This window comes from Neoarius graeffei, chromosome 9 (assembly GCF_027579695.1).
Source record: "Neoarius graeffei isolate fNeoGra1 chromosome 9, fNeoGra1.pri, whole genome shotgun sequence".
In the NCBI taxonomy this organism is placed as follows: Eukaryota; Metazoa; Chordata; class Actinopteri; order Siluriformes; family Ariidae; genus Neoarius; species Neoarius graeffei.
In genome coordinates this window covers 45971815-45990008 of record NC_083577.1, presented here as the reverse complement: position 1 = coordinate 45990008, position 18194 = coordinate 45971815, and the positions used below count along the sequence as shown (strand labels likewise).

Here is an 18194-nt window from a genome sequence, read left to right as displayed (position 1 = left end):
GTGGTTCCGGAGAAGGTGGAGCTGGGGCCGGAGGTTCAAAAAAGGGCATTGACATCACATACCTCTCTGGTCCCCTGTGGAGACCACCTCTCCCCGACCCAACTCACGGAGGTCGCCCAGTTGCAGACCGAGTTTTCGGATGTGTTCTCACCCCTGCCCGGTCGCACTAACCTCATAGAGCACCACATAGAGATGCCCCCAGGGGTAGTAGTGCGTAGCTGCCCTTACAGACTACCCAAACACAAAAAAAAGGTGGTTCGGGAAGAACTTGAGACCATGCTCGAAATGGGCATCGTCAAGGAGTCCCACAGTGACTGGAGCAGCCCGGTGGTCTTGGTACCCAAGGCCGACGGGTCAGTCCGGCTCTGTGTGGACTACAGAAAAGTCAACGCGGTGTCTAAATTCGATGCGTACCCAATGCCTCGTATTGATGAGTTGCTCGATCGACTCGGCACTGCTCGCTTTTATTCGACACTGGATTTGACGAAGGGATATTGGCAGATCCCCTTGACTCCCCTATCCCGAGAAAAAACGGCCTTTTCCACACCGTTTGGTTTACACCAATTCGTCACCCTTCCGTTTGGGCTGTTTGGGGCACCCGCTACGTTTCAGCGGCTGATGGATAGGGTCCTCCGCCCCCACGCCACGTACGCGGCCACGTATCTAGATGATATCATCATCTATAGTAATGACTGGCCGAGGCACCTTGAACATCTGAGGGCCGTCCTTAGGTCACTGAGGCGAGCGGGTCTCACAGCCAACCCAAAGAAGTGTGCAATTGGGCGGGTGTAAGTACGGTATCTGGGCTTCCACTTGGGCAACAGGCAGGTGCGTCCCCAAATTAATAAGACGGCAGCGATTGCGGCCTGCCCGAGGCCCAAGACCAAAAAGGGGGTGAGGCAGTTCCTGGGGCTGGCTGGCTATTACCGTAGGTTTATACCTAATTATTCGGACGTCACCAGCCCGCTGAGTGATCTCACTAAAAAGGGGGGCCCAGATCCGGTCCAGTGGACGGAGCAATGCCACCGGGCTTTTTCAGAGGTAAAGGCTGCACTGTGTGGGGGGCCACTTCTACACTCCCCTGACTTTTCTCTCCCCTTTGTGTTGCAGACCGATGCGTCGGACAGAGGGCTGGGGGCAGTTTTGTCCCAGGAGGTGGAGGGGGAGGACCGCCCCGTCCTCTACATCAGTAGGAAGCTGTCAGTGCGTGAGGGGCGCTACAGCACCATTGAAAAGGAGTGTCTGGCGATCAAGTGGGTGGTCCTCGCCCTCCGTTACTACCTGCTGGGGCGCCCGTTCACCCTCTGTTCGGACCACGTGCCCCTCCAGTGGCTCCACCACATGAAAGATGCCAATGCGCGGATCACCCGTTGGTATCTGGCACTCCAACCCTTCAACTTTAAGGTGGTCCACAGGCCAGGGGCACAGATGGTCGTGGCGGACTTCCTCTCCCGTCAAGGGGGGGGGGGGGGGGGAGTCGGTTGCGGGCCGGATGGCCGCCCGGCCTGAGTCGGGCAGTGGGGGTATGTGGCAGCGGGGGCGTGTGACCACGCCGGTTTGTGACAGGAGGGCGGAGTCAGGGAAGGTAAGTGGCAGAATCACTACACCTGACTGCAATTAACCTGTGTTTGTCTGTGTCTTCCCAGTGACCGCGCCCTATTTAAGGAGGGAGAGCGAGAGCAGAGGAGCTCTCCCCGGAATCAGACGCCGAGTGTGTGTGTGTCTGTAACGCTAAAAACATAAAAACAACCTGAAAAGTGTGACAATAAAGCTGTGTGTCAACCTGATCTCTGTCCTGCCGTCCTCTGTGCTCCACTCATACATAGGAACTGCCACAGCATTACTGTACCCAGGATGCAGACAGACCCAATGGGTTAGCGCTTGTAGAACCATGTGGAACATAGCTTGCACAGCTACAAAAACTAAAGGGTTTTTATCTCTGGTTTCTTCTGCTAATGAGAAGAGTGTGTAGTGAAAAATAATCTAGATAGAATAGTCATAAATTTGTATTTTTCTTTACATTTAAGTGCATCAATAAAGACAACGTAAGCAAGATTCACTTTTGCTGAAAAAGGACAGAATGAAGAATTGAGTGTACATGAGCTAACTGATTTTCATTTATAATACATTTCAGCACCCACATTAAATACTAGAGACCTGTGTAGGTCTGAGCTCAGCCTTTGTCTGAATGGGAAATAGAAGCTACGGTGCATAAACAGAAAATAATAGCCCATTCAGAAATACGTTGACGCGAAATCTGCTCGTTTCCTGGACAGTGCTCTAGACCACTCAGCCACAGAAGATTACATGCCAGCCTGAGGCTATGTAACATGGGACTTGCATAGTCAGTACGCAGCAGCACCACACCATGACTGTGGAATCGGTACCTGACACTGGCACGCCAATTACATTCTTAAACATGCTCGAACTCGGTTAAACATACACATACAGACAGGTGCCTCTATAGACTTCAGCCAAAGGCTGAGCCAAAAAAGAGATGGCACTTTCTTTTTTTCCCCTCCACAATTACAAGAAGCGGAAATGAACATTACAACATCAAAGAAAAAAATGAGTCTGACAGAACTGGGACAAGCTTACATAATGTTCAGCATATCCCTTAGGCAACTCAAACTTCACCATTAGACGTGACCAGTGATGACATCTCACCAAATTAATTCAAGAATCTTCTCAAGAACCAACACACAGTATATGGTAGTATTATTACTCTGTTATAGATTTAAAGTGCTGATGACACGTTTTTGACATCTTTGGCGATGTTTTATAACATAAAAAGTAAATCCCAATGATCCATATATTAATTCACGAAGGCGCCTATTTTATAAGTTATGATAAAAAACGCGGCTATTTGGGCAAATTTGACGGGGCTGCAGCACCCAGGAGACGAAAGAGGAGGAGGAGCTATATGACGTCAGCGAAAGAACCTTCCTCCTAACTTACCAGTTTGTTGTTGATGCGACAGGTGTTCAGTTTGTCATTATTAGTATTATTATTATACATTATATATATATATATATATATATATATATATATATATATATATATATATATATATATATTAGTTATTATGCCTTCGCGTTGTGTTGCTGGCTTTTGCTCCAAAACCTACAAGGATGGGGTAAGTTTATTCAAGTTTCCCAGAGATCCCGAGCTGCATGCGAAGTGGGTGAAGCAAGTCAGGCGCACTCGTGACAAGTGGGAGCCCTCACCAACATCCGTCCTGTGCTCTGAACACTTCGATTTGGATTGTTTTGACACCCTTCCCAGCTTAAAAGAATCTCTTGGGTGTTCAGTTCAGCACAAACGTGTGTTACTACCATCAGCAGTGCCTACACAGTGTTGACAGATTGGGAGTTTTCCCGCCCAGTTGAGCAGTTTCAAGTGCATTTTGGTGGGTTTTGAACATATTTTGGGCTGGAAAACGTCAGCAGTATCTGTTGCCAGATACTGCTGAAGTTTTCCAGCCCAAAATATGTTCAAAACCCACCAAAATGCACTTGAAACCACCCATTCTGGGCGGGATTCCTCCCAATCTGGCAACACTGCCAGTATTCCGGAGGGGGTCTACTAGTAGCTATGCCGGATCCAAAGACAGTCCTCCTGTCAGAACATGTGTTGTGAAACGACATAAGATAAAGGTATGTAGAGCTATAGATTCTACATGCTAATCATAAACGTAATCATAAAGTCGGCGTGATATCAGTCATGTATTTGCTTGTGAAAGCTTGCAGCTTTCATGTAACTGCCACCTAGCAACGAGAGGCAAAGGGTAAAGAGGGTAGGCTATCATAGATTCTATTCGGAAGAGATCAACACAATTCTAGACTCCCAGAAGAGGAAGAGCTAGCACTAGAGAGTTCACCGGCGTTTTCATGCGCCATTTCCATTGAGTAGAACCAGAGTAGAACAGCCAGTGAACCGCAGCGTGTTCTCCCGCTGACGTCACAGCATGGCCACGAGCCACGGACCCAGTTTTCTTGCGCTGTGCAATTAAAAGTTGGATATTTGCGTAACAACAGCTTCTTTTCATGTAATTATAACAGAAATCTAACATGTTTGCCATGTTGTATAGTTTATTTAAGAAATTGCATAGAGTCATGTTCATGTCATCAGCCCTTTAAACATTTGTGATACTAGTAAAATGGAAACAAACAAGTTTAAAGGTTTGCAGATACTGAGCTAAAAATTCTCACCAGATTGTAGTAGGTTTTGCTTAGGGCAGTGGTGTCAAAACCTTTCGGGGGGCTTTTCAGTGTTCCAGATTTAGGGGAAACTTGCTTGTCTGTGACAGAGGAAGAAAAAAACAATCAAACTTAGACACACACTACAGCTTAAGTCCTCAAAGGATCATTCATGATAACACTAACAAAATTGCTTTTTAAGGATGTGTGTGGCTTGTTTTTTTTTTTATTGCATAACTGACACTTGCCACAACCTTTGACCTCTCTGACATAGTTGCTTGGAAACCAGCCAGTCTTTCCACTGAGGTTGCCCTCCCACCATCCTCCCTCCTCCGTGCGGGTGACTGTGATGATGTCACCCTTGGCGAAGGAGAGCTCATCCTCATTGGTCTGCTGGAAGTTGAAGCGGGCTTTCACCACCAACTGGGTGTTACTATTCTCCGTCATATCCTAAAACAAGCAAGATACAGAATACAGACAAATTTCTGCATTTAATAATTTTTGAACAGACAAATATTTTTTTTATAAATAATTACATAAAAATGGTTAGGCTCCAGCTTGCCTGCGACCCTGTAGAACAGGATAAAGCGGCTAGAGATAATGAGAATGGTTACATTAAACCTTACACCAAAATGGCATTAACTTCTGGCACTCACAATACCAATTTGCATCTAGTATAATTTGCTAGTGCACTTTAAAATCAATAATTAATAAAATGAATTTCAACACAATGGCCCTTATTCATCAATTGCACAGAAAGAGTACAGGTTTTAGTGCATGGTATGGACAATAATCAGAATATCAGTATCAATATTGAACTTTATATTTACAGCGAGACTGACGTATCTGGGACATGTTCCAATATCCAATGCCAGTAATAGCGAACACCATATATAAAACTTGTTTTTCGTGTACATACATAACCACGATAAAGTTTAATTTGTAAATTACACATGACATCAACAATAGTAACTAATAATAAAATAAAAATTATTACAATATACTGTAATAAAAGTTATGTGAAATGTTCTCTTTCTGTCTCTCTTGAATGAACGGGATTCTTATGCTTCTGAATATTTTCGGCCTGGAGTAAACCCCAGATACTTGAAACCAAGGTTAGAGTCAGTGGACACAGCAGCTTCACTGTATTTTGTTCTTAAATTCAATAAATAAATGTATTTTTAAACTAGAAAAGCACTCAGAGAGTGCAGACCTCCGCCAAGAATCCTTTAAAAAAATCCGGGATCCAGAAGGTGATCCGGATCACCGCCAAAATTTAATGGATTGTTACTTGTGCCCAGTCACACCTCTGGGAAAATTTTCAGAGCAATCCGTTCATAACTTTTTCCATAATGTTGCTAACACACAAACCAACCAACAAACAAACAAACAAAAACAAATGCTACCGAAAACATAACCTCCTTGGCGGAGGTAACAATCTAAATAAATCACACAGTTTGTGTTCTTTGTGGTACGTGCTATTTTCCTCTGCACATGCTGCAAGTAAAACGTGTCTTTTTTTAAAAATCATATTATACAGTATTAGTTTATTCCCTAACTTAGTAATCATGTTTTTCATTTTTAACCAAGAAAAAAATATCCTCCACACTGAGGAATTAAATCCGGTATACCAGATCAAAAGTTGATGACTTCAAGTATCTTTATTTTCTCCTGATTTGGACATGTACCAATTCCCGCCCACTCACTAACTCTTTACTAATCACAAGCCTGCTCCCAACCAGGGACAGTGAGAACTAGCATGTGTTCTCAGACATGTGGCTCCAGCCACCGCATCTTTTCAAACTGCCCCACATGCTGAGTCACAGGGCAGCTGAACACACTCGAGGATAAGCGCTATCTGCCCTCTTCCACATCCCTGAGCTCACAGTCACCCATGAATGGTTAGTGTCGATCTGATCTCAGACCTAAAGAGTATGGCCAATTTTAGCTCTCTTGACTCCTGGTCACCAGGGCTAAAAATTAATTTCAGTGCTTGGTCGCCACTCGGGCCAGTATCCCTGAATTCTTAGTGGCCCAGGCCAAAATAAAGTGTCCCTTAAATTTCCTCTAGTCGAACACACAAAAATTTCAAACCGTTTTTACTTGAATAACACCCAACGGTGTTTAACTTATGACCCCAGAAATGGATTAACCAACAACATTAATTCTATGTACAGTGGTGCTTGAAAGTTTGTGAACCCTTTAGAATTTTCTATATTTCTGCATAAATATGACCTAAAACATCATCAGATTTTCACACAAGTCCTAAAAGTAGATAAAGAGAACCCAGTTAAATAAATGAGACAGAAATATTATACTTGGTCATTTATTTAATGAGGAAAATGATCCAATATTACATATCTGTGAGTGGCAAAAGTATGTGAACCTCTAGGATTAGCAATTAATTTGAAGGTGAAATTATGCCGCTTTTCCACTACAAACGCGGCTGAGCCGTGCCGTGCTGAGTCGAGCTGAGCCGAGCTGAGCGGGGCTGTTGGAGTTGCATTTCGACTACAACCGCGCTGAACCGTGCTGGCTGGAAGTGGGTGGACACATTGGGTGGAGTTAGCGAAAGTGGGTGGACGTCACGTGATGTCATTAAGCAGCGCAAACAGTGACATCAGTGAGCTTTTAAGCGGTAGTCTCACGACCCGGATAGTAAACAATAAACATGGAGGACATGGAGTCGTTAGTGTTGCTGGTCTTGGTGCTGTGGCTTGTTGTCACCGACAATGCCAACAGATACTGGCAAGAGCGTATAGATGAGGCGAGGCGCATAAGGCTTCAGAAATTCTCATAATTCGTAATTATTCTTCTTCCGGGTTTGCGGTGTTTACAGATCCCAGCGTGCTCGCGGGGCGTGTGTGGGCATGTGAGGACACTCCTCCTCACCAATCAGTGCACAGGGGAGTGTCTGCTCACGCCCCCAGCCTCACTCGGCACGGTTTGGCTCGCTTCAGCCCCACTCCAAAACGGTGCGAGTTTTAGGGGCTAAGCAGGGCTGAAGCGAGCCGAGTCGTGCTGTTTTTTGGTAGTCGAAACGCGAGCCGTGTCGGGCTGAAGTGAGCTGAAGCGAGCTGAAGTGAGCTGAAAAAGGGTAGTGGAAAAGGGCCATTAGAGTCAGGTTTTTCAATCAATGGGATGGCAATCAGGTGTGAGTGGACACCCTGTTTTACAACCCCGATTCCAAAAAAGTTGGGACAAAGTACAAATTGTAAATAAAAACGGAATGCAATGATGTGGAAGTTTCAAAATTCCATATTTTATTCAGAATAGAACATAGACGACATATCAAATGTTTAAACTGAGAAAATGTATCATTTAAAGAGAAAAATTAGGTGATAACAATTTGGGTCATCCTTCTCCTCTTTAGTCCGAATGACACGGCGTCCCTGATTTCCATAAAGAACTTCAAATTTTGATTCGTCTGACCACAGAACAGTTTTCCACTTTGCCACAGTCCATTTTAAATGAGCCTTGGCCCAGAGAAGACGTCTGTGCTTCTGGATCATGTTTAGATACGGCTTCTTCTTTGAACTATAGAGTTTTAGCTGGCAATGGCAGATGGGACGGTGAATTGTGTTCACAGATAATGTTCTCTGGAAGTATTCCTGAGCCCATTTTGTGATTTCCAATACAGAAGCATGCCTGTATGTGATGCAGTGCCGTCTAAAGGCCCGAAGATCACGGGCACCCAGTATGGTTTTCCGGCCTTGACCCTTACGCACAGAGATTCTTCCAGATTCTCTGAATCTTTTGATGATATTATGCACTGTCGATGATGATATGCTCAAACTCTTTGCAATTTTACACTGTCGAACTCCTTTCTGATATTGCTCCACTATTTGTTGGTGCAGAATTAGGGGGATTGGTGATCCTCTTCCCATCTTTACTTCTGAGAGCCGCTGCCACTCCAAGATGCTCTTTTTATACCCAGTCATGTTAATGACCTATTGCCAATTGACCTAATGAGTTGCAATTTGGTCCTCCAGCTGTTCCTTTTTTGTACCTTTAACTTTTCCAGCCTCTTATTGCCCCTGTCCCAACTTTTTTGAGATGTGTTGCTGTCATGAAATTTCAAATGAGCCAATATTTGGCATGAAATTTCAAAATGTCTCACTTTTGACATTTGATATGTTGTCTATGTTCTATTGTGAATACAATATCAGTTTTTGAGATTTGTAAATTATTGCATTCTGTTTTTATTTACAATTTGTACTTTGTCCCAACTTTTTTGGAATCGGGGTTGTATTTAAAGAACAGTTCTGGGAAGTGTTGTGGATAAGGCACCATACCATAAATCCGGGGACCTGGGTTCAATTCCGACCCGAGGTCATTTCCCGATCCCTCCCCGTCTCTCTCTCTCCCACTCATTTTCCTGTCTCTACACTGTCCTATCCAATAAAGGTGAAAAAAGCCCAAAAAAATCTTTAAAAAAAAAGAACGGATCTGTCAAAGTCTGATCTTCACAACACATGTTTATGGAAGTGTATCATGGCACGAACAAAGGAGATTTCTGAGGACCTCAGAAAAAGCGCTGCTGACGCTCATCAGGCTGGAAAAGGTTGCAAAACCATCTCTAAAGAGTTTGGACTCCACCAATCCATAGTCAGATAGATTGTGTACAAATGGAGGAAATTCAAGACCATTGTTATCCTCCCCAGGAGTGGTCCACCAACAAAGATCACTCCAAGAGCAAGGCGTGTAATAGTCGGCGAGGTCACAAAGGACCTCAGGGTAACTTCTAAGCAACTGAAGGCCTCTCTCACATTGGCTAATGTTAATGTTCATGAGTCCACCATCAGGAGAACACTGAACAACAATGGTGTGCATGGCAGGGCTGCAAGGAGAAAGCCACTGCTCTCCAAAAAGAACATTGCTGCTCTGCAGTTTGCTAAAGATTACATGGACAAGCCAGAAGGCTTTTGGAAAAATGTTTTGTGGACGGATGAAACCAAAATAGAACTTTTTGGTTTAAATGAGAAGCGTTATGTTTGGAGAAAGGAAAACACTGCATTCCAGCACAAGAACCTTATCCCATCTGTGAAACATGGTGGTGGTATTATCATGGTTTGGGCCTCTTTTGCTGCATCTGGGCCAGGACAGCTTGCCATCATTGATGGAATAATTAATTCTGAATTATACCAGCAAATTCTAAAGGAAAATGTCAGGACATCTGTCCATGAACTGAATCTCAAGAGAAGGTGGGTCATGCAGCAAGACAACGACCCTAAGCACACAAGTCGTTCTACCAAAGAATGGTTAAAGAAGAATAAAGTTAATGTTTTGGAATGGCCAAGTCAAAGTCCTGACCGTAATCCAATCGAAATGCTGTGGAAGGACCTGAAGCGAGCAGTTCATGTGAGGAAACCCACCAACATCCCAGAGTTGAAGCTGTTCTGTACGGAGGAATGGGCTAAAATTCCTCCAAGCCGGTGTGCAGGACTGATCAACAGTTACCGCAAACATTTAGTTGCAGTTATTGCTGCACAAGGGGGTCACACCAGATACTGAAAGCAAAGGTTCACATACTTTTGCCACTCACAGATATGTAATATTGGATCATCTTCCTCAATAAATAAATGACCGAGTATAATAGTTTTGTCTCACTTGTTTAACTGGGTTCTCTTTATCTACTTTTAGGACGTGTGTGAAAATCTGATGATGTTTTAGGTCATATTTATGCAGAAATATAGAAAATTCTAAAGGGTTCACAAACTTTCAAGCACCACTGTAATTGTCATTTTGATATTGTACATTATTCAAACATTACACTCCATTACAGTCATTTAGCTGACGTTTTTATCCAGAGCGGTTAACAATAAGTGTATGTAGCCAAGAGAATCCAAGAGCGACCAGTGCTGAAGTACTAGTGGAAAGAAATAGCCTACAAATCCCATCCAACATCTGGAATGATCACGGTAGTTAAGAAGTTGAAGAAACTTGGACAAATACATAGACAAGGAATGATTTAAGTATGGTATATTTATTATTTCCAAAGTTAGACAGCATTTGCATCTGCATTAAAATGGTTAGCCTATGCTTCTTGAGCCTATACAAGAGACATCACGGTACAGTAGGCTGATAGAGTTCTATTAGACTAGAGCTCGGTGCTTATGGTTAATATGGTTATGGTATTTGGCAGATGCTTTTTTCCAAAGCAACTTACAATATATAAACATGACATTATTAGTAAACCAATCAAAGTCCCTTCCCACGCCATGTGTCGCATAGGGCGGCGCCGATCTTCGTTTCTGTAGCCCTCGGCCTCTCACCTATTACATAGCTAGGGTTACAGTGGGGGGTGCTAGTCCTCTGGTAACCGCGAGAGTTTGACTCCCCACTCGCATCTGTATTGTACCATGCCTTGCCAGACGGCAGTAGGTACCATTTTTATGATAGTCTTTGGTATGACCCGACCGTGAGTAGAACTCACGATCAAAGGCGGACACGCTAAGCACTAGGCCAATTCGCGGTTCATTAGTAAGCCAATACAATAATACAGTCACTCTACTCTGACATGGCCTACCTTCCAGATGATAGCTGCTGCATGACTACAGCATTTCCCCTTTTTTGCTCTGGCTCAGCTCAACCTTAGCCTTTAAGCAAACAAACTCGCCCTCTCTTTTACACACAATTTTGCCAATTTTATTACTATGTAGATAATTCCTTAGCTCCTCACCATCAACGCCCTCACTAAGAATAAAATAATTGACGATGTCAACATAGCTGACATCAGCCCAGAACTTCATGTCGTCTATCCATTCCGTGAGGGTACACGGATGGGGCACTTTAATTGTATTATCCCCAGAGCACGTCAGAAAATTGGACCCGTGTAGCCATCTTTTAGTCATCTTTGAGCTTACTACCTAGCAGTTAGCATTAGCTACAAACGTCAACACAGTGGAACGGAAGAAAGATCCCGGCTTCTGCTATGACGCAGCAATGAATCATGGGAAAGGTCAGAGTTCGGGAAAGTTGTGGACATTGTGGAGCGATCTGAAAACTCACAAACAGCTTTGAATTTTCCGCTTTAGAACTAAACTTTTACTAGAATTCACGACAGTTCAGGAAAGGAAAGCAAATAAAAGAAAGATAATCCAAGGAAGGAACATTTTATTTAATTTTTATTGTAATTTTTTTCATACTTCTTAAATCGTAGTCACCCTTCGAGTGATCAAACCTCAACTGTTAGTGGCCCTGGTTGGTTTTTAATCACTACTGGCAACCATGCAACCGCCAAGTTTCACCTTGGGTCATGGATGGCTTTGGTATCATGGTGATTCAAATTCACGATCATTTTATAATGACAGGATGAACATTTTTTTCTTGCACTGCTTGAGAACACTTCCAAATGTGTTTAAATAATCTGGGTGTGCGTAGTTTGACACCAAAAGTGAAACTGATGAATAAGGAAACTGTCTGCGCGTATGCTTGTTTTATGATCAGATTTGACAGCATGCAACTTGACGAATAGGGGTCATAGTGTGTCCCTGCTTTAGTATACCATCAAGCAAGAGGCTTTATCCAGCCTCCCACTACCCACCAGGCTTCGGAACTGGTTATGGAGGAGTTTGGATGATCGGCCCAGTGATGTTTGCGAGACCAGGGATTCAAAGGACTTGATCCGATGGGCAGTAGAATGACGGGTGCATACAGAATCACTGCCAATGCCAATATCTGGTCCAGTGCAAGTAAACAAAAAAAAAGAAGAGGTCCATACATAGTCAAGGCAAAACAGTAACAAAGAAGTATGTTTTCTTAAAGCCTAGATCACAACCGGACGTACGATTTTTTGGCCGTGCGATTTTTGGCGTTTCCCAAATCGCTGCGTTTTTTTTGTTTGTGGAGAAAGACGCACGTTGGCCGTAAGTTTGTCTTGCAACCTGAAAAAAACGTAAGCGCCCGTGGAGTTTGTTTGACATGACAAAGAACCTCTGCGGCGGGTCTGCGGCTCGAAAATCAGCATGTCATACGTGAATACGTCATACGTCATCTGTGCGTTTCACGCACGCCCTCCGTGCGTTTCTTGCGTTTTTTGCACGTAGACCGGCCGTAGAAGCACGTACGGCCGGTTGTGACCGAGGCTTAATGGATGATGATAATAACTTAAGGTTAAAATTAATAACACTTTAGGAATGATGAGACATTTAACAAACATGGGGAAATGTCATATTAGATACATACAGTACTGTCTTAGGCACCCTATTTTTTTTATTCAAACTTTGTGATACATTTCTATTTTCATTATCGAGTCAGTACAAAAACATTTTAGAGTTCCAAACATTCGTTTTCCAGCAAAAAAATTACATTACAGAAAAAAAGTTTTAATCTGAGCAGCGTATTACATAAGAGACCACTTTTCAGATTAAAAAAGAAAACATAATGAAGGCTCCTCAGTTTTACTGCAAAATTAAGAAGAAAGTGTGACAGTCAAGGTATCCAGAAGAACTGTGGCTGGTTTTGCAAGATGCTCAGTAAAACCTACAGCTCATTTCCTGATGAAATTGCACTTTCATTATTTTTTAAGCCATTTTTGGTCTACAGCATTTATTTCATTTACACGTGCCTAAGACTTTTACACAGTACTGTTTATATATATATATATATATATATATATATATATATATATATATATATATATATATATGGCATGTTAACCTGCCTTCAAGCAACCACCACACTCTCCAGACTTTTACATGTCACAGATTACTTTTGTTTAAACAGTAAACATTCACGTTCCTATCCTTGAAAACTGCTTGCATGTGCTACAGTAATGAGTGAAACCCACCTGCAGTCACTTTGTTGAGTGACACCAATGTGGTGAGAACTTTGCTGAAGTTCTGGCCTTGCAGCAGGTCACTTGCTTCAAATGGCTACAGAGGCAGAAAAGAGATGAAAATTGCCATTAACGTGCACTACATTTATATAAAAACGGATCATATTAAGTGCATATATTATACTCAAAAGAAACTGTTCACAAAATTTACATATCAAGTATTCAATTTTGAATTTTCTTAATATCTTTGAAATGGGGTGGCACGGTGGTGTAGTGGTTAGCACTGTCGCCTCACAGCAAGAAGGTTCGGGGTTCAAGCCCAGCGGCCGGCGAGGGCCTTTCTGTGCGGAGTTTGCATGTTCTCCCTGTGTCTGTGTGGGTTTCCTCTGGGTGCTCTGGTTTCCCCCACAGTCCAAAGGCTGTATTTAGGTTAACTGGTGACTCTAAAGTGAGTGTGAATGGTTGTCTGTGTCTATGTGTCAGCCCTGCGATGACCTGGTGACTTGTCCAGGGTGTACCCCACCTCTCGCCCATAGTCAGCTGGGATAGGCTCCAGCTTGCCTGCGACCCTGTAGGACAGGATAAGCGGCTACAGATAATGGATGGACGGATCTTTCAAATGATCACTGGAAAGATTGGGAGGTATTCATTTATACATGAAAAACTCATGTCAGATATTAGCTCTGTTTTAGGAAGAGCAAACCGGGCAGCTTATTTCTGCAAAGTGACTATTTTTTAACATATTTTAATAATTTTCTCTCAAAAATAAATGTACCAAAATTATTGGTCCCCATATGGAATATGACCAATTGTTGGTGGCCTTCACAAATCAGGTAGTGAATAAAAATACAAAAGTAGTTAATAAAAAAAAATTTTTAAACACACCGCACCCCACACAATTAAGCACTGTCTGTGGTATGTTGTGCATTTCCAGCAGGATGGGCTCTGCACTCGGCACTCGACTTTTACGGACTGTCCCATGAAGATGGCGTCTGGAGAAGACCAAATTCAGGTAACTGGCTTTGTATTTACTCTTCTACACACTCTATCCGTGCACTTGCAGAGCTAGGGACACTTCGTTTTGTTTGTAGGAACCCTCTACTCACTTCCACAGAACTGTCATGTTGTTTTGAGCTTTGCAATGGTTTTAAAACTAGCGTTTTGTATCGGCAAAAAGACATGCCCCACGCACTGCTGTGTTAGCGCTTTCCGGTTGAAATCGCAAAAAAATAATTTTCTCAAAACACATCCGATTGACGTGATTGTGGTAGCAACTCAACGTATGCACTCCCAATTATGCGAAAACAGACCTAGAAAGCATTTCACTCCGGAGTATTCCTTTAAGCTGAGGGAGCTTTGTTGTGCAATTTGTTGTACGAAACAAATCAAATCAATTCACAGCAAGGCTTGATGGGAAATGAAAAGTTTCGTCAGTCTCATCCTCAATCAGCTCACTCTAACTGGTGCACCTGCATCACTGTTCTTACCCATACCATTGTCACTCTGATTGACTTTCTGGACCTGATAGTAAGGCCTCCAATATCTCCCATCTTATGAAGTTAATTTGATACTTCAGCCCTCTTGTAATGCTGACTGATGAAGTGGAAAGCAATGTCTAGTTTGAGAGGGGCGGTGAAATCATAATACGGCCGAGTGCCAGCAAGCTCCACTGACCGTAAAATCCAGACGTCAAATTCACTTTCCACTGATTACAGATATTCACCATGAGACAGCAAAATGTTATTGTACCAATGTGTATTTGTTAGTAGTGTGTGGTTCTTCCTATGTCTGCATGCACTATTTTGCTCTAGTTGCAGTTATATTAGAAGAATAGTTCATTTCCTGTGGTCAGGCTAATCCTTGAATTTACTCTTAAAAATGTATGTTTTGGCACAGTACAACCAACTGATCTGATGCAATGCTGCAGAAAGGAGCCATCATAGCATACAACAAAACATTAACAAAGGTACAAACGCATTTATTTTAGTAAGTGGGGTAAATAATTTCAGCAAACAGTACATCTGATCTGAGAAAAGCAGTGCTTCATAAAAAGGGCTACATGGCCTGAAAAGGCTGCGGTCTGAGCGTTCCTGGATAAATATTTCATTTTAGGAGAATAAGCAGCTCCCTGCATCAGGTTAACCAGTCAGACAGATGAGAAACCTCCACCTATACTCGGGTATCCACCAGACAACTGAATCAGGGTCTGCTGAAATCTGGGCTTCAGTTCATAGTGGGAACACGGCTTTAGAAAAGCCTGGACAAGTAGACAGGAAAGGAAATGAGTGCTTGCATCACCACAGTGAAAATGTTTTAATTATTCTACGTTTGTCCTTTTGACTGTGGTAACCATTACAGTGTTACAGGGCGACACAGTGGTGTAGTGGTTAGCGCTGTCGCCTCACAGCAAGAAGGTTCGGGGTTCGAGCCCAGTGGCCAACGGGGGGGGCCTTTCTGTGTGGAGTTTGCATGTTCTCCCTGTGTCTGCGTGGTTCTCCTCGGGTGCTCTGGTTTCCCCCACAGTCCAAAGACACGCAGTTAGGTTAACATGGGGTGGCCTTGGGCTGAAGTGCCCTTGAGCAAGGTACCTAACCCCTAACTGCTCCCCAGGCGCTGTAGTATGGCTGCCCACTGCTCTGTGTGTGTGTGTTCACTGCTTCAGATGGGTTAAATGCAGAGGATGAATTTCACTGTGCTTGAGTGTGCATGTGACAAATAAAGGCTTCTTCTTCATATTCCAAAATAAAATTCTATAGAGGTGATGCACACAATATGTTTTGCGATCTTGGAGAAATTTAACAAACGACTCTGCATTAATACAGAAAACTATCCCTGTGTCTGAAATCGCTCACTCGTTCACTACTCCCTACTCCCTATATAGGGAATTACTATATAGAGGACTATATCGTGAGCTCATTGGTAAAATGAAAAAAACGCTTTAGGACACTAGTCCGTCGCGCTGGTATTTACATCATTATTGTCGCACAAGTAAAACGTGCCAGATCAGTCGACTGGTGGATTTTCAAAATAATAAATACATGCATGTATTTTTGTGATAAATACATATTATACTGAGCGTATTTCCAACGTTAATTAATACAAAGTACCTGTATCTTTCAGTTTTTTTAAATCAAGGCTGAATACTTTCTCCTTTGCCGCTGCCTTTTATTAAATCAAATTTGAGACTTTTAATTTGATTTCTTTCAGCGCGACCGCAATGCAAGATGGGATATATTGCTTTGGTTAGTGACCATCGGTTGTACACTACTTTTCGTGATGCATTGTGGGATACTTTGAGTGCACTATATAGGGTGTAAATAAGGTTTCGGACAGCACTACAAAATGGTGTCCCCACTATATAGTGCCCTGTAGAGTGAGTAAGGAGCGATCTCAGACACAGGGCCAGTTTCTCTATAAGCATATAAGTGTAGGAATTGCAGTTGTAGAGGCCCGACAGAGACTTGTGTTTTTCCCCTCATACGCAATGCGTTAAGCATGAAATCTGTTGAGTTGAATCAGGGGATTACTCCACAATGCTAGCTAACTCCATAAACCAGGCATATTTCAACAAGCCTGGGTAATTTCCATCAATTTCAGTTCCACAAAGGAAGCCAATCTTAAACTCCACTCAGTAACTAATAAAACACATGCATTTGGATAAACCTGCTCTGTATCAGGCTAATGATAAAGCATAGCTTAGCTTGATCAATTCTGTCAGACAAGCTGCATGAGGTCATGGTTTCAACACTCTGCTATGGTACCTCGTACATCTTAATATATCATTATACATGTTGTATTACACACATAATACACATATTATACACATTATATGGCGGCACGGTGGTGTAGTGGTTAGCGCTGTCGCCTCACAGCAAGAAGGTCCTGGGTTCGAGCCCCGGGGCCGGCGAGGGCCTTTCTGTGCGGAGTTTGCATGTTCTCCCCGTGTCCGCGTGGGTTTCCTCCGGGTGCTCCGGTTTCCCCCACAGTCCAAAGACATGCAGGTTAGGTTAACTGGTGACTCTAAATTGACCGTAGGTGTGAATGTGAGTGTGAATGGTTGTCTGTGTCTATGTGTCAGCCCTGTGATGACCTGGCAACTTGTCCAGGGTGTACCCCGCCTTTCGCCCGTAGTCAGCTGGGATAGGCTCCAGCTTGCCTGCGACCCTGTAGAAGGATAAAGCGGCTAGAGATAATGAGATGAGATGAGATGAGATACACATTATATACATGTTGTAGCGGGTGGCACGGTGGTGTAGTGGTTAGCGCTGTCGCCTCACAGCAAGAAGGTCCGGGTTCGAGCCCCGTGGCCGGCGAGGGCCTTTCTGTGCGGAGTTTGCATGTTCTCTCCGTGTCCGCATGGGTTTCCTCCGGGTGCTCCGGTTTCCCCCACAGTCCAAAGACATGCAGGTTAGGTTAACTGGTGACTCTAAATTGACCGTGAATGTGAGTGTGAATGGTTGTCTGTGTCTATGTGTCAGCCCTGTGATGACCTGGCGACTTGCCCAGGGTGTACCCCGCCTTTCGCCCGTAGTCAGCTGGGATAGGCTCCAGCTTGCCTGCGACCCTGTAGAACAGGATAAAGCGGCTAGAGATAATGAGATGAGATGAGATACATGTTGTAGCCTAAAAAGCTTTATGACTCTTTCTATGATAAGTGGTTATAAATGCCATATACCAGGTTTGTGGTTGTGTAGCATGAGTGAGAGTAAACAGAAATAAAAACCAAATATATTTTTATGATCACTGTACGGTATGTCTGTTAGATAGTACTGATAAAATGAACAAGGTATCTTAATGGATTTGTTTTTTTGTTTTTGTTTTTTTTATCAATGTCTTCGTCAAATAATGCACTGTTTTGGAGACCTGTTTTGTGACAAAATTGGTGCTGGTATTTCAATCCAATGTCACTCTAATAAGATAAAATTTAAATTTTAGTCTAGTGTACTGATGGAAAGGCTTAAACTCAAAGTTAAACACGGAAAAATACTTTCTTTGTAACTCTTCCCAAATCCACGTGAGCACACAGTGCGCATAAAATCCTCTGTCCATTTAAGTTACAATCGTTCAGATAGTATTTAAAAGGCTATTTTTAAAATTAAATAAAAGCTGCATGTATGTGTGTTAAATAGATATAAATCTGACTGCTACTGAGTTTTTTTGGCAAAAAAATCTGATAAATTTGTCTTTTATTTGTATTTAAACGTACGGTCGTAACC

General features: G+C 43.0%; 1 protein-coding gene across 3 annotated transcripts in view; it reads right to left on the bottom strand.

Annotated features, from left to right (window-relative positions):
• Positions 1–18194, bottom strand: part of arhgef7a (Rho guanine nucleotide exchange factor (GEF) 7a) — a 62092-nt gene that overhangs the window by 31112 nt on the left and 12786 nt on the right. For 2 of the 3 annotated variants that reach the window (XM_060929628.1, XM_060929630.1), the window contains exons 3-6: positions 12991–13075; positions 11746–11879; positions 4448–4649; positions 4212–4300 (exon numbers count right to left, since the gene is read on the bottom strand). In XM_060929628.1, the coding sequence (XP_060785611.1) occupies positions 4212–4300; positions 4448–4649; positions 11746–11879; positions 12991–13075 (510 nt within the window). The remainder of the gene's footprint in view (positions 1–4211; positions 4301–4447; positions 4650–11745; positions 11880–12990; positions 13076–18194) is intronic. The other variant, XM_060929629.1, reaches the window with a different exon arrangement.